A 17,121-nucleotide genomic window follows, 5' to 3' on the forward strand; every position below is an offset into this window, starting at 1 on the left:
AACCATACTCATAATATAGTGCCAACTACTTCAGCTCCATGTAATTATTGATCAGAACTTTTTTAAAAAACTTATTCAGATTTTTGATAAGGAATGAAGAAGTGAAATCCCGAATTGAGAAATCACTTCCATGAATATCCAGACTGCAAATTAAAAATATAGGTACAGATCAGACTTTCTCAAAATCAAGTTCTAGACATACTCTTTTAAAAGTAAACTATTCTTACTTCCCCAAAGAATATTTTCATCATAATTAAATATGTACAAATATAGAACAAGTCATATTTTTGTTACAGATCTTAGAGAAAACAAAAAACTAAAACAAATAGACAAGTTAAAACCCAGTAAGGCCACAAAAGCAATAAAATTCACAATGTGCTTTTGAGTTTTTATATTACCATCAAAAAGTAAATTTAAATGTTGATTTCTTACATCAAATTAATGACCCTCCAAAGGGGACATCAGTCCAGACCCTACTGGCCCACTGGTTCTTATTCAGGGTGATGAGCACCTGAGTGCTATGCTCTTATCTCTCTGAGCCACAGGCGTGTGATGACTTTGTCCCTTAGAACCTACTGTTGAGGAGTTCTTAGTCCAGTACTATTCAGTCTTACCCATAGTGTGTAATCTTTTCCAGAATGAACTATGGTAAAATTTCTGAAATAATTTTCAGTTATGTATCTTTTCCCTTATGTGCTTAGAATTGATCTTAAATATCAGTCCAGAAAAAGCACATTGCACCCACACATTGTTAAAAAGAAGGAGCCTGGGTGGCTCAGTCGGTTAAGCTGTGCTGACAGCTCACAGCCTGGAGCCTGCTTCAGATTCTCCCTCTCTCTGCCCCTCCCTTGCTCTCTCTCTCTCTCTCTCTCAAAAAATGAACATTTAAAAAAAATTTAAATAAAGATAAAAAATGTCTACTGCTTAGTAACAGAGCAACCAAGTTGCCTACAAGTCTATAAACCATCCACATTTATTATTTCACAAATCAGTGAGCAACAAAACTTCTGATACCTGGATAGAATTTTCCTAAAAGTGACCACCAATAAGCCTTGGTAACAGACCTTTCTGAAAGGGGACCTGACCATCTTGCTATCTCCATGATAGTAAGTACATTATTCTTGAGAACAAAAGTTCTCAAATGCAAAGGGAATGAACATGAATTGGAGGGTTGCACTGGAAATGGAGAGCTGGAAACCTAGAGTTTATGTGCTCACTTCTATTTACAAACTTTGATACACTCCAAAGTTAACTTTTTAAGTACAACAAAGGACATATGTGTTTGTACACACATGTATACATACATGTAACCTTTCTGTCCTTATCACTAGATCTCAAGCTAGGACCAATATTTCACTTCATATGATTCAGAATAGAGGTAAATTCTCACTTCAGCTTCAATACAATAGCTCACCAACACCTACTAGTCATATTTCTATTTGTTTTTAAAGTTTCCCTGCCCTTGAACACAGCTTACATATTATGCTGAGCTATTAAACATTTACAGATCACGCCAAGAGTCTCAAAATCATATACCACACGTACATCAACATCCTACACTGTAATTCCATTTATTTCCCTGAAACAGCACTCAGAGTCCATTTCTTAGGAACACGACGTGATGAGGGATGAGGTAATGGGGAGCACATGTAAAATCAAGTCATGATAACATCTTAAGGAAACTACTTTGCCCTCTCTGGGACATTTCTACTTGGAATTTTTACAGGTTTCAGAAATTTACAATAACATAGCAGAAAATAGAAATTTGTGCCCAAAGTAGATTCTACTATTTTATTAATTCACCTTTAAGGAAATTCACTTTCCTTTTAACTTTGATCCAGAATTCAAACAAAAAGTAAGTAGGTGTTAACGTACCTGTCATAGCCCAGAGGTTGAGGGGAATTACCATTAAATTTGGGACTGCTTCTAGAAATTGTATTCCCTGGTGATATATTATTTATGCGCTGCAATACAAAAAATATATAAGCAATTTTTTGTTATGCCAGGTACATATAGTACATATACATATACACATATGTACAACACACTAGTTAACTTCCACTGTAATTCAAATCTTGGTATCCTACATGAGTAAGTGTTGAGTACGGACGCTGAGGTAAAAACTTCAACAAGGCACCTGCACACAGTACCCTTCCTTGCCTCATTGTGTCTTCAGTCCAAGCCTTACTGCATAAGCGATAAAGGGGTATCCCAGTTCCCCACATCTGCCAGGACCCTGCAATACCAACTTCTTTGGATTTCTCTCTTCTCAAACCATAATTTGGCCGAGTGACTGACCTGTCCATATGTAAAGCTACTGCATAGGAACCCCAAACTGGAAGCTGACCTCCAAAAGTGGGAGAGGAGGATTTCTGGCATGCACCCTCTGGGGAAGTTCCTCAAATTTCCAAGAAGGGCTTAGCTTGTTTCCACAGCAGGGTTTTAAAACTAATGCCTCCACTGTGATAATCTTACCACCATAGAAAATACTTACTGTGTCTAAATGCATGCCTCAGTCAGAAGTGCATTCTCCCTCCTCAGAAATGAGCAGTATTTTCTTTGTACTTCTATAAGATTTCCCACTTTTTCTTATATTATTGCCATCCATGCACATCTTAACTCCCCACTACATTATAAACTCTTCTGGGACCCAGGTCACACTTTATACATCTTTCTCTGGTTTCCCTGAACATCTAACAGAGAGTCAGTTAACATCTAGGTATTTATGTCTACAGAGGGGTGGCATATTTTTTAATTTGGGAAAATGTTGCTTCTTCTCATTAAATGGAATAGTTTCTCATTATTGTAAGTTCCCCTTTAAGAAAAGACATGATTTGTGGGGTGCCTGGGCAGCTAAGTCCATTAAGCAAGTCTGACTCTTGGTCTTGGCTCAGGTCATGACCTCACTGTTCATGAGTCCAAGCCCCACGTCGGGTTCGGTCCTGCCAGTGGGGTCCTGCTTGAGATTCTCTCTCTTCCTCTCTCTCTACCCCTCCCCTGTTCATGCTTGCTCTCTTTCTCTCAAAACAAACAAACAAACAAAATACTTTAAAAAGAAAATATATTATTTTCATCAAAATATCCCACTATAAGAAGGAACAAAATGTATTCTAAAATTCTACTTGCGGGGCTCCTGGGTGGCTCAGTCAGTTAAGCATCTGACTTCAGCTCTGGTCATGATCTTACGGTTCGTGAGTTCAAGCCCCACATCAGGCTCTGTGCTGACAGCCCCGAGTCTGGGGCCTGCTTCAGATTCTGTGTCTCCCTCTCTCTCTGCCCCTCCCCCACTCACACTCTCTCTCTGTCTCTCAAAGATACATAAATGTTAAAATTAAAAAAAAATAAAATAAAATTCTACTTGCATACCAAAGATCTGTTGAACTTGCTGTAACTGTTTTCAAGGGCACTCCTCAGGCCGTCATTACTGTCATGCAGTTTCCGGTTAGCTGTTCTACAAAGCAGATAAATTAAATAGATAGATAAGGAAAGTGGGGGTGAAAATCACTGCCTTTGCAGGCTCTCATGTTCATTCTATGGAATTACTTACCACCTGTTGCAACTTTGTGCCACTCCCCTTCAAACCTCATCAATTGAGATCATAATTCATTACTAGAACTACAACTTGGTGAATCACCTCTCTTTTAAAGGTTTGGAGGCATTTAAGGAAGGAATTAGCTATGCTGTGGAATCCCCTCCCTCAGGTAGGTTCACAGTGTGAGTAGGTTTCCTGCAGGTCTCTGTTTTCCCTAAGTGCCTGGACCCAGCTGGCCCCCTGCGCGTGTCCCAGCCAGGTGTGGATGCGATGTGTTTTATCACACTTCTTTCTCCTCCTGGCTATTCCCACATCCTACTCATGGCCTGCCACCGCCCAGGTACCAGTTAAGGTTCCAGTATTGACTGTGGATTCAAATCCCAACACAGGCATGTACTTTCCATATAATTTATAGGAGTCATTTAAGCTGTCAAAGCCTCGGCAACCTCTTCTAAAAAATGAGGACAATAACAGAGCCCCTGCCTGAGAGCAGCCAATCTTTTCCTACTGAAGGCTTATCCATCCTTCAGATCTCAGCTCAACTGCTGCACCTGCCACAACACTTTCTGGACCTTCCTGGTTAGGAGGAAGCTCTGTCCTGTATGCCCCTGGGGGACACGTCCCTTTCCTCTGTCCCACCTCCCCTGCAGCACTTTATGTTTGTTTCTATAATTATTGATCAGTTTCCATTCTCTTTCCCTAGATGAGCCCCATATCTAGAGAGACTTTTTTTTTTCTTTTCTTTTTACTTGTACTCCATCCTCAGCTCCTGGAACACCTGACCCATAAAAGGTAATGAATGTAAATCTGCTGAATGAATGAATAAATGAATGAACAGAGTTACTATGTCAACCCTGTACCTGCTACAGGTGAGAATTAATAAGCATTGTAAATGGTGAAAAAAACAAAACAAAACAAAACAACAGGGGCGCTTGGGTGGCTCAGTGAGTTAGGCATCTGACATCGGCTCAGGTCACGATCTCAACATTCGTGAGTTTGAGCCCTGCATTGGGCTCTGTGCTGACAGTTCAGAGCCTGGAGCCCGCTTCAGAGTCTGTGTCTCCCTCTCTCTCTGCCCCTCCCTCACTCACACCCTCTCTCTCACTCTCAAAAATAAACATTAAAACAATTTAAAAACAAACAAACAAACAAACAAACAAACAACAACAACAACAAAACTTGACAAGCCTGACCTTACTTCCTTTGGGAAGACAAACCAGAAGAAAATACCTGGATATTGAAAAGAGAGCAGGGTGGAGGAGGAGAAGGTTTTGTGGAGAAGGCCCTCACAGGCTAGAATTACAGTAACTCAGGAGGAAAGTTGACAGGGTGGGTATAATATTTCCAGTAGGGTTTAAAAAAAAAAAAAACTAAGAAAAATAGCCATGTCACCAAGAACAATACACTGGGAAAGAATGATCCTGTGTACCTGGTGCTGTGGCATGAGCTAACAGGACTCCTGACAACCTCTGCTGGGCTGCAGAGGAAACCTCTCAGGTCACAGCCCTTAGTCTTTTTTTTTTTTTTTTTTAACATTTATTTATTTTTGGGACAGAGAGAGACAGAGCATGAACGGGGGAGGGGCAGAGAGAGAGGGAGACACAGAATCGGAAGCAGGCTCCAGGCTCTGAACCATCAGCCCAGAGCCCAACGTGGGGCTCGAACTCACGGACTGCGAGATCGTGACCTGAGCTGAAGTCGGACGCTTAACCGACTGAGCCACCCAGGTGCCCCAGGCCTTAGTCTTTACAGAGGTATTATAACATACCACCTGACTTGCGAGGGTTTTTAGAAAATTATACTCTAGCCTCTGGATTTGAATAGTTTACTTAGGATTAAAAGCATGAGAAAACCAAGTGGATGTGCTGGAGGCAGCATGGCGAGAAGAAATGAGCACATATCCGCAAACCCAGTATATGGCAACTTGTGTCAGATGTGGCACGGCTCTTATTAACAAAACATTAGGAAAATGTAGATGTAATGAGCATTTTATATGAGAACTTACTGGAGTATTTCGATTTGCCTCTCAAGACTATTTCGATCTTCTGTGTACTCTTGGATTATTTGCAGATCCCTGTAAAATCATATTTTATGTTTGAACAAGAATTTGGTATTCAGTCCTGCCTCACCTGTACCTATCTTCCCAGACCCCCTTTCTCAAAGATGTGTCCCTGGCCCTGGTTTTCTAGCTCCCTGCGCTTCCCATGCTCCTGCTCAGTTCCTCTGTGCCGTCAGCACATCCCCTCTGCTTCCTGTGCAAGTTTCTGGCTGTGTTCCTCCCAGAACATCATGACCCCTCCCCTTCTGCTAAGTCCACTCTCCCCAGGCACTCATTACCAGTCCCTTCGATCCAGCCTGCTCTCTCACCTCTGACCCTTCCCTGCTTATTCCCTGCCTTACACAATCCCAACCCAGCTACCTTCTCCTGCCTTATGATTCCTTCTCCTCTCCTTGCCTGGGCCTCCCCTCCTCACCCTGGACCGCAGAGGAGTCCGCAGGACCAGGCTTTCTCCGTCTGTTATAAACCTATGCTCAGAGATTCCTGTTGCTTTATTACAAAGCCCTGGCTGCCTTCCCATAACGTCCACTGAAAACAGCCACTCACCACCAGCCCATATTCTACCCCCATTCCTAAGTGGACAAATCCCTAAGCTTCCAAAGACTCTGAGGCTGTCAACTTTTGTTCACAATAACCTGTCTGCTGACTCTCTTGATGATAAAGCTCAAAGTTTCCCAATGGACTATAGGAATTTAAGTTCCTTAGTCAACAATTCTGGGCCCTTACATCATAGCCTTAAATTAGCTTTTAAAATTTTTAATTTTGTTTAACTTTTATCCTTCCATTCAAAATATCTTTTTCTGTCCAAACGTCTGAGCACTGTTCCCCAAACAGTCTTATCTGTCCCTATGTTTGTGCCTCTGCCTTGGTTACTGCCTCACCTGGAACATCTCTGAGACTCTCTTTTTCCATCTGTGAAATAGGAATACTAAAAGTCCCTATCTCATAGGATATTCTATGGACTGAAAGAGTTAATACTAGTAAAGTACTAAGTACAGGGCCCGGCAGACGGTAATGCTACTTTTGTTACTTGCTGATGTTTCCCCTTCAGCCAACACAAACCAACTCCTTTCAACCTCAATGTCTCCTCTTTAATAAAGTTTTCACTTCTTCTGAATAAAAAGTACATTTTGCCTACCATCACATGGCAGTGAACCCCACCTGTAACACTGCTGCTGGTATTGTTTCTGACACTGCTTAGCTCTCACGTTAACTCTGTCATCTTTTGGCTTTGAATCTTTCTCAACAACATTTGATGTTCTCACAGAGCAGAGACCATATCTTTGCTTTTTTATGTATTCTACACTCATAACTCCTTATTTAGTTTAGGAGCCTGTGTACAGTAAGTACTTGCTTCGCTGCTTTTCATTACAGGACTTTAATTCTGATTAAAGTTTGCAAGCAAATAAAACAAAAAGCAAGATAGTTTTCCCAAGTGTACATGTTTTATATATGTGAGTGTGCATATGAATGTATGTGTATGTGTATACACATACGTACATGTATGTATTCTGTGCATATATCCATATATGCATTCACATGCAAGTGTGTGTATACAAATACATGCATTATACATTTGCACACCTTTACCTATATAAATATACAAATATATATAAATGCATGTGTTTGTGTGTGTGTGTGTGTTAGGTCTTGTGTTATTAACACCATACTAATAAAACTAAAGCATATCAAAAGGAAATGACTTACTAATAAGATGCTACTTTTTCCCCTTTCATATGTTGAAGGGCCAGGATTCCCACCTTCAAATCACTTTAATTAGCACTGACTCCTGACACTTCATATTCTTCTGGTCTCAATAATTTAAGTATTTATTAAGTCCTGCACTGTCCTAAGCACTCAATAACTAAACTAATATGTTTGTTAAAAAAATTAAAACACAAAAATCACCAGGAAACATGACACTGAAAGTGAAAGCTTTAGAAAGAACATATCAGCAAAAGTTAATAAATAACTCTTTATTTATTTCAGTTATTACGCAGCTCAGCTTCATTCACATGAATGGTCATCAAAACAAACATTCCACTCAAACTAAAGAATAAAATGGAGAGTTTCATACCTTTCTGAATTCAGACTCTGATCGGCATAATCACTTTTCAAAGCATCTAATTCACTCTGAAGAAAGGCTATGTTTGTCTGTGCTTCTAAAAGATCTTTCTTAACTTTCTGATTTTCCTGGAGAAGAGGAACAGCATGGGCAGTTAGATTCAGGAGTGTCTTCCACCTGAGAGAGTCAAGTGCAGGGGAACCTCGCGCACCAACCTTACCCCTCCACCGTTCTTCCAATCTTGGTATTCCAACAAACTACCAATTCAAGGTGATTTAAAATTATTATAAAGTATTAAAATCTCAAAGAACTAAATACTTGAAGCTGTTCTTTTTTTTTTTTTAATGCTTGACATTTGGTGCCAAACAATAGTCAAGACCTGATCATGAGGTCCTTTAACATGTTATTGGCAAATAAACTCCAATCAAATACTTAAACATCTGTTTTACTCAATGAGAGCTACAAAAATGCTGACAAATATTCTGTGAAATTACTAGTACCTGTTACCAAGTAGACTGCCTTGTTTTTATAATAAATCCTATCACCTAATGTTTGTAAGTTTTGCACTTAAAAATAAACTAGTGTGGTTTAAAAAATGTCCATATTTTTCAAAAAAAAAAAAACCATTGGGCCTTCTGGTTCAAAATGATGGACTGAGCACTATTCTTTCCCTTTTGAGACCCCATTAACATGAAATACCAAATAACATGAAATAAACCAATACAAATTAAAAGAACGGAGGAGGGGTCCCTCAACCATTCAGTGAATTAAATACATTTTTGGAAAATGGAAACTGGATGGAAATATGCTAAAGGAAAGAGAACAGGAGCAAAGGAGGTACAGAAGAGGCAGAGTTGAAGGTTCTGCTATAGAACAAAGGAGGAGGCAAAGGAGAAGACAGTCGGAGCTAAAAACAGAGATTACATTTTTATATTAAGGCACACCCCCCCCAAGGCCATCCCCTTTATACTAGCAAATAATAGCAGATAGTTGATTCCCAAGGCAGTAATACAGGGCATGTCTTTTAAAAAATAACTGGAAGACCCTGATACTGTTAGCTACAGCTTCTCGATTATCCATACCCCACTCATTCCGGTAATCAGGGGTCCCACAGTCTGACAGTCAGCTTCACACACAGAGCTCCTAGGAAGACTCTCTTTCAGGGAAGAGGCCTTGAGGTAAACAGATCTATTTACCTAGCTGCACAGGAATCCTACACCAGCGACCTTTTAAAATGCTCAGAAATTACAGGATGACATAAGGGGAGCAAGTTTGAAAAACAATCACTCCAATAAGAACTGAAACTTTGTGGACTCCAAAATTAATATTTTCAAGGAGAAAAAACAAACTCCATGCATGGGGAACAATAAATAAGAACCTGTAAGGCATCAGTGGATGATATCATGAAGATGCCAGAGTTGGGGTTTTGTTTGTTTGTTTGTTTTACAAGAAACCAAAAACTCAACCAGAAAATCCAAGAAAAACAAGCAATTCCACAAGAAAGTCATGATCCAAGTACAAAGCCAACTAAGATGTGGCAAAATTTGGAACTGCTGGTGCATTCCACTTTGACCACAAAGCTGGGAGCTTCCCTTCTGAACGGTACGGAGTAATGACTACAGAGAAAGAAAGGCACTTCTGCACAGCCAGCTCACTTCTGGCTCTGCAATGAGAATATTTAGACTCATAATAAAGGAAATGCTCACTACTGGTTTTCAAGAGTCCACCTAAAAACAAAGACAATTTTAAGGATGGTAACAAAACAGATGCAAATGCTGTCAACTGTGGCAACAGAAAGAGCAAAGGTATGGTCAGCAAAAGATGGGAAAGGGACAAAAAGAGGAACGCTGGAGGAAGAGAAGGGCAAGAACAGTCATCCTACAAAGCCAGGGACACAGACGGAGCTGAAGTTGTAAGAATACAGGGTTAACAATTTCGAGTTCAAGGGCAATGCCATTACTGCTTTGAATTAAAAAATAAGTAAAAGCATTCACAATAGGGGGCACCTGGGTGGCTCAGTCACTTAAGCGTCTGACTTTGACTCAGGTCATGATCTCACAGGTTCGATTTGTGAGTTCCATTCAGAGTTCGAGCCTGGGGCCATGTGGGGCTCTGCACTGACAGCTCAGAGCCTGCTGCCCCTCCCCCGCTCTGGTGCACACGTGTGCACATACTCTTTCTCTCTCAAAATTAAATAAAAAATATTTTTTAAAAATCCAGAGGAATGGGGGTGCATGGGGGCTCAGTCAGTTAAGTGTCTGACTTTGGCTCAGGTCATGATATCATGGTTCATGAGTTTGAGCCCCACATCAGGCTCTGTGCTGACAGCCCAGAGCCTGGAGCCTGCTTCAGATTCTGTATCTCCCTCTCTCTCTGCCCCTCCCCTGCTCGTGCTCTGTCTCTCAAAAATTTTAAATGTTAAGAAAAATTTTTTTAAAGTCCAAGGCAATGCTTTATACTTAAAAAAAAAAACATTCACAATAGTTGGGGTATCACTGAGGATAAAAGTCTGAGTAACACCCTTGGTCAAAGGTATGTCAAAGACTTTCTCTAACTGCGGTATTAATTTCTCTCTATGCTTCCATCCCTGGAACACTGAAATAACAGCAATGATTATGTCTAGGAAACAGTCATCTAAGAGAAAATGTATTTCTGTAAGTGAAAGTTGATTCTTACCATTGATAAATCATAAATTTGCTTTTTTAATGCAGCCACATCTTCCTTTTGACTTATGTGTTTTGACTGTTCTTCTAGCTGAAAAAGCAAATAAAAGTTGTGCATTTTGCAAACTCGCTTTGAATTGCTTCAGTTAAGTTTCTGAATATCCATAAGTGTAGATACAGGAATTCTGAAAGTCTTCAATTTTCAACTTTATCAGTCATTAAACTACACATAACTCATGAGGATTTGAAAATTTGCTTTAAATAATTTAAATAATTTCAAGTTCCTGAACTTGAAAAAGGGGTTTTATCGTTTAATGAACTTCCTTCGAAACAACTGAAAAGTCCTTTTGGGAAACCTTTCAAATATTCAGCAACCTACCTTCGCTTTTTCAGTTATGCTACATAGGAGTCTGGACCTTTATATTCCCCAAGAACTTTTATCTGTACTTTTTATCTATCCTCTATTATGATTATTTATGAAGGCCTTAATTCTACCAGAGTCTAAGATTTTTAAAAGAGGGTTAGTGTCAGATTCAACTGTTTTCTTCACAGCGATTTCAGTAAATGCTTATTAAAATAACTGAAATCATGGGGCGCCTGGGTGGCGCAGTCGGTTAAGCGTCCGACTTCAGCCAGGTCACGATCTCGCGGTCCGTGAGTTCGAGCCCCGCATCAGGCTCTGGGCTGATGGCTCAGAGCCTGGAGCCTGCTTCCGATTCTGTGTCTCCCTCTCTCTCTGCCCCTCCCCCGTTCATGCTCTGTCTCTCTCTGTCCCAAAAATAAATAAACGTTGAAAAAAAAAATTTTTTTTAAATAACTGAAATCAATAAAATGTAAGTATGACATAAGGCTAATGAATACATACTTGAGCTCTGCTTTCTGGCTGACTTATTGGTATATGAATACATACACAAACTACATGAATACATACACGATCTTTGCTTTCTTGTTGACTTGTTAGTATTACCAGACTAAACTGGCTCGGGAGCATCTCTAACATGGACAACAAAAAAATATCTTCCCTACAAACAGCTTACTTACCTGGAACCTTAGGGATTTGTGGGTTTCCATTAATTGAATAGTTAGGTACTGAGCAAAAGGAATGCTGTATTTCATCAAGTCTAAGTCAAAGGCTAAGTAATCTGATGCTGGACTTTCTTCATCTTGCCAGACATCATCAACTAAAGATTTTCACACAACTATGCCGTGACTGCCACATGGCAGACCATACGACTGTAACTAAGAAGAGCTCTTGATTTTATAAGAGGGATGTCAACTTCAGAGAAGAAAAATTGTGTGTGTGTGTGTGTGACGGGGGGGGGGGGTAGGATCTAGCTCCTCAGCATCAATGGCATAAGGTAATGGCAACTGTAACCAATTTGTGAACGTTTCCATAGTTCTTTAAATCCTTTAATGTTCTTACCCTATGACCCAGCAATGACACTACTAGGTATTTATCCAAGGGGTATAGGAGTGCTGTTTTGAAGGGACACATGCACCCCAATGTTTATAGCAGCACTATCGACAACAAAGTATGGAAAGAGCCCAAATGTCCATCAACAGATGAATGGATAAAGAAGACATGGTATGTATCTGTATGTATGTGTGTGTGTGTGTGTGTACACACACACACACACACACACACACACACACACAATGGAGTATTACTCGGCAATCAAAAAGAATGAAATCTTGCCATTTGCAACTACGTGGATGGAACTAAAGGGTATTATGCTACGTGAAATTAGCCAATCAAAGAAAAACAAATATCATATGACTTCACTCATAGGAGAAATTTAAGATACAAAACAGATGAACATAAGGGAAGGGAAGCAAAAATAATATAAGCGAGGAGGGGGACAAAACATAAGACACTCAAATATAGAGAACAAACTGAGGGTTGTTGGAGAGGTTGTGGATGGGGGGGATGGGCTAAATGTGCAAGGGGCATTAGGAAAACACTTGGGATGAGCACTGGGTTCATATGTAGGGGATGAATCACTGCAATCTACTCCTGAAATCATCATAGCACTATATGCTTAGATGTAAATCAGAAAATAAAAAAAATAAAAATAAAAATAAATAAATCCTTTAATGTTCCCTCACATAAATCATTGCTTGCTCTCTTGCAGAACAACCCTCAAGCATGCAAGAAGTCTGGTGTGAGAAAGCACAAACTGTGTACCAAGACCACTCCCTTGCTTATTGGCTCTGTGACTCTGGACAAGTTACTTCACTTCACAAGGAACTCAGCGTCCTTACCTGTGAAAGTGGGAGATTTACCTATCCTCAGAGAAAGTTTGAGAATTAGATTTAAAAATTATGAAAAGGAGCTTAGTAAATCATGAAGTCAAAAAAGTATTGGTTATTACGGTTAGGCAAGACGGCCAATGATTAACCCCATACTATGGATGAGAAACTAAAGATAAGATAAAGAAGCCAATTGTCCCAGGTGTTACAGGCAGAAAGTGGCATAGTCTTGATAAGAACTCAGGTCCCAGGCTTCTGACTCATGCTCTTTGCTGACTATTTGGTCCTCATCATATGCCTTATCATGGTAAGAAATTTTGTGTCTTTCTTGTGTAACTTTCTCTTAGCCTAAAGATTTGGAAAGGCATGAGGATAACTGAGGACAGGGGCTAGGAGAATCTGTGATTCTGGCATAAACAAAGGATTGGTCCATTCAAATTCTGTAATGCAAGCATTATGTATGGTCTAACGACCTTTGGAAATCAGAGAAAAAGGCTGACATCAATAATAATTTCCTAAGAAGGCTATTGGGGAAAATTTTTAATAATTCCAGAGGTTTGAACTGCAATAGCCCATAAAATACAGTTAACTGTCCCTTAATCTCATGAATATAAACATTGGAAAGAGCTTGAAAGGTTATCATATCAACAACCAGAGAAGCAAAGTGATGTGCCAGAATCCACGATGCTACTTTCAGGGATGATTATTTTTTAAGTATCCATTTGCCTTTTAGCCAAGATATTTCCACTAGTTATGGAGACAATCCACATGCAAGAAGTGGATCCCGTACCGTGCTGCAGACAACCGGTACCCGCAGGTGAGAGCCTGTTTTAAGCATCTCTTGCAAACTCTGCACCCAGTGATTTGAAACTATTAATGGTGGGAATACGCACAGCACAGAAACTGGCAAATGTTTCAGACTCCTCCCTTTCCCCCTTCTGCCTCCAGAACCAGTTGTTAAGTATCTACCAGCACACCACTCGGTGACATGTAACCTACTCATTAGAAACCAAACACAGCAAAGGCCAAAACCAATCACACCTTTGCTCACATTTCAACAAATTCTCTCCCACCTCCTACTGATCTGGGGTCTCCTAGATCTGGAACTTTCTACGTAGAAGAAAGTATTTACTTCATTTAATGTTCACTGAATACTGACTGTGTACCTTGCAGTAAGCTGGGGATAGGGATACAGGAATACGTGACGAGTAAAGACAGTACCCCTCCTGTCATGAGCAGAGTCCACTGAACGTGTGGGAATTGAGGGCACCTGAGGAAGGAAAACTGGGACTTGATGGACAACTGTTCAAGGGATCAGAAATATTTATTAGATCTGTGTGCAGAAGATAGGTTCCCCTTGGAAACAGAAAAGGAAATCAGGGATCTTCAAAAAAAACATCTTTCCAGAGAGTGCAGTTTGACTCTGAAATCTGATTCCAACTGCTGCTTTAATATGATTCCAAATGTTTTTGTTGCCAGTAATTAAACACACCGATATACTGAGACTATTCCTAGAAGCCTCACTGCCACAAACCTACCTTTCTGAGTTTCTTTATTGTCACCTGTAGATCCCCTACTTCTGTTTCATACTGACGTCTGAGGTCACTGAGGGCTTCCTCAGCTTTACGTTTTTCCTAAAAAAAAAAAAAAAATTATTGATTTAAAAAAATTTTGTTAACATTTATTCATTTTTCAGAGACAGAGACAAAGCGTGAGCGGGTGAAGAGCAGACAGAGAGGGAGACACAGAATCCGAAGCAGGCTCCAGGCTCTGAGCTGACAGCACAGAGCCCAACGTGGGGCTCAAACTCATGAACCATGAGATTACAACCTGAGTGAAGTCAGATGCTTAACTGACTGAGCCATCCAGGTGCCCAAAAATTATTGATTTAAATAGGTTCTTCAACACCTCATAAAGCAGGAAATGTTTTGTGTCAAACTAAGGCTGACCCCAAGTCTCCCACACAGGGAGTGTGAGAAGGGATGGAAGAAATAAATCAAATGACTCTTCTGGAACTAGAACCTGCAGGAGTGAAAGAAGAATGGAACACTAGAGCCTACGTGCACACATCAGCTGAAGAGACACCTCTATGACTATTACCCACATTGTGATGGAAGGCCATAGCACATCAATTAACTAGCTAAATTAATTGTTGCTGTTATTAATTAAAAGATATGGCAACAGCCAAGGGTCCAAGTGCTTGCCTGAACCCTAGCATGTCATCAGGGCCTAGGAAGGTTTGGTGGGTTTGTCCTTTTTCCAAGAGCTCACACATTACCTGAATTCAAATCACATCACCTACACATTGCTATGCTAAGTGCTTCCACATGGGCTCATACTTCCCAAACGTGTCCTATCTGTGTCAGAGAGTGGCAAGGGGCACCCCAGGAGGTCAGCTCCTACCAAGAGCCCAGGTATCTTCAGATTTCCTTTTTCTCTTAACAAAGTATGTAACTTTATATCCTATGTTTAGTATTCAAATCAAGTTTTATGTTAATAACCAGTGAAATTGAGTGTACAAATATCCACTGATAGCCTACTATATACCAACAGTCCTGGGCACAGAGGAACAAAGCAGGAGCAATGCAGACAAACATGCATCCTGGTGGGGGAAGCCAGGAAACAAAGATGACCTCCGGAAGTACTACTAAGGAGAAGCTAACGATGAGATGTGACAGGAAGTGAGTTAGATGGGGGTAAGGTAGGGCGCTCTCTGCATAGGAGACCTGACCCCATGTCTAAACACCCGCCTGAGATCCAGGGTCTTGCTGCCCACTTACTGGCTGTCTAGCTGGGACAAGTTACTTGGTGCCTCCACTTCCTTACTGGATTAAAGGGAGGACTGTATTAAATTATCCAAGTAAATTAAATAACCCATATAAATTAAACAACCCACATAAATTAAATATTCTATGCTTAGGAGAAAATATATAGGAGAAGAGCAACATTTTCACTCATCATAACCTTTGCCTGACTAAGCCTCCCGACTTTATCCAGCTTTACAGGTGAGGCAGCCAGTGTCGCCACTTCATGGGTGGGATGAAGATGTGCAGACTCCCAGTGAGGCGCCAGCTTGGACAGCCTTCCTGCCATCAAAATGGACCCAGATGTCACTAGGCAAGTCTCCTCACTAAATCCAGGGCCACGACCCCAAACATAACAAGTTTTACAGTTTAAAAATATTTCATCCAGAGCTCAATACAGGAAATTATCACTGTGTAGCTCTCTCTATTCTCAACCTGTCACAGGTAGATGTCAAGAGATCAGATAGGAGGTCATCGCAGCAACCTACATGAGACATGGCGGTGGTTTGGACCAACTCATCACAAATTTCCAGGAAACTGAAGGGAAGGGAAGCCTTCCCAACTCATTCTATGAGACCACCATTAGACACATCAAACACATCAAAAGAAACCTATAAACCAATATCTTTTATGAGCATGGATGCAAAAATTATAAACAAAATTTAGCAAAAGGAATTCAACAAGATATGAAAACAAAAATACATCATAACTGAGGTTTATCCCCAGAGTGCAAGTGTGTTTTAATACTCGAAAATCAATGTGATTCACCACACTGATATTCTAAAAATGAGAAAAACCATGGTCATTTCAATAGAGACAGAAAAAGCATTTGCCGAAATCCAACCTTCCATTCCTGATTGGCACAACAACTCTTAGCCAACCAGGAACCTGCTCAATTCGGTAAAGGGCATCTATGAACAACATGGACAAGGATGGCTGTCTCACCACTTTTCTTCTTCTAACCACTGCAAGTAAGGAGAGAAAAATCAATAAAGTGATTATTCACATCAGAAGTAAAGAGAAGTAAAACTGTCTTTATTCATAGATTACATAACCATCTACCTAGAAATTCTGATGGAATCTACCAAACAAGCTACTGAGTGTGAACAAGGTAAACAAAGGCTCCAGGGTACAAGATCTACATGGAAAACTCAAATGTGCTTCTGTAGATTCACAGTCAGAAATGGAAATTTTCAACAACACCGTGTAGAGTAGCATTAAAATATCAAATACATAGGAATAAATCTGAGGAAAGATTTATAAGATCTTTATACTGAATACTACAAAACATTGCTAAGAGAAATTAAAGAAGACCTAAGTAAATGGAAAACGCATCAGGCTTACGGACCAAATTATTCATTATTGTTTAGATGCCATTTCTCTCCAAATTGATCTATGGATGCAATGAAGTCCAACCAAACCCCCAGCAGATTTTTGTTTTGTTTTTTAGAAATTGACAAGCTGATTCTATGGAAATTAAAGGATCTAAAATTGCCAAGACAAGACAACTTTGAAAAACTAACATTACCTGACTTTGACACTTATTATAAAGCAATAATGTAATATTGGCCTAAGGCAATCAATGGGGAAAATCAGCAGGCCCAGAAATAAACCCACACAAATACAGTAAACCAATTTTGGACAAAGTGCAAAGGCAATTCAGTGGAAAACAATCTTTTCAACAAATGACACAGGAACAACTGGATATCTACCTGCAAAAAAAACCATGAACTTTGATCCACACCTTG

The 17,121-nt window shown here is 40.1% G+C and overlaps 1 protein-coding gene across 2 annotated transcripts in view; it reads right to left on the reverse strand.

Annotated features, from left to right (window-relative positions):
• RASEF (RAS and EF-hand domain containing) overlaps positions 1–17,121 on the reverse strand; it is an 80,189-nt gene that overhangs the window by 23,628 nt on the left and 39,440 nt on the right. Inside the window, exons 4-9 of one of the 2 annotated variants that reach the window (XM_043565262.1) lie at positions 14,108–14,203; positions 10,333–10,410; positions 7,669–7,784; positions 5,538–5,606; positions 3,367–3,451; positions 1,876–1,964 (exon numbers count right to left, since the gene is read on the reverse strand). In XM_043565262.1, the coding sequence (XP_043421197.1) occupies positions 1,876–1,964; positions 3,367–3,451; positions 5,538–5,606; positions 7,669–7,784; positions 10,333–10,410; positions 14,108–14,203 (533 nt within the window). The remainder of the gene's footprint in view (positions 1–1,875; positions 1,965–3,366; positions 3,452–5,537; positions 5,607–7,668; positions 7,785–10,332; positions 10,411–14,107; positions 14,204–17,121) is intronic. The other variant, XM_043565263.1, reaches the window with a different exon arrangement.

Source organism: Prionailurus bengalensis, chromosome D4, assembly GCF_016509475.1.
Source record: "Prionailurus bengalensis isolate Pbe53 chromosome D4, Fcat_Pben_1.1_paternal_pri, whole genome shotgun sequence".
In the NCBI taxonomy this organism is placed as follows: domain Eukaryota; kingdom Metazoa; phylum Chordata; class Mammalia; order Carnivora; family Felidae; genus Prionailurus; species Prionailurus bengalensis.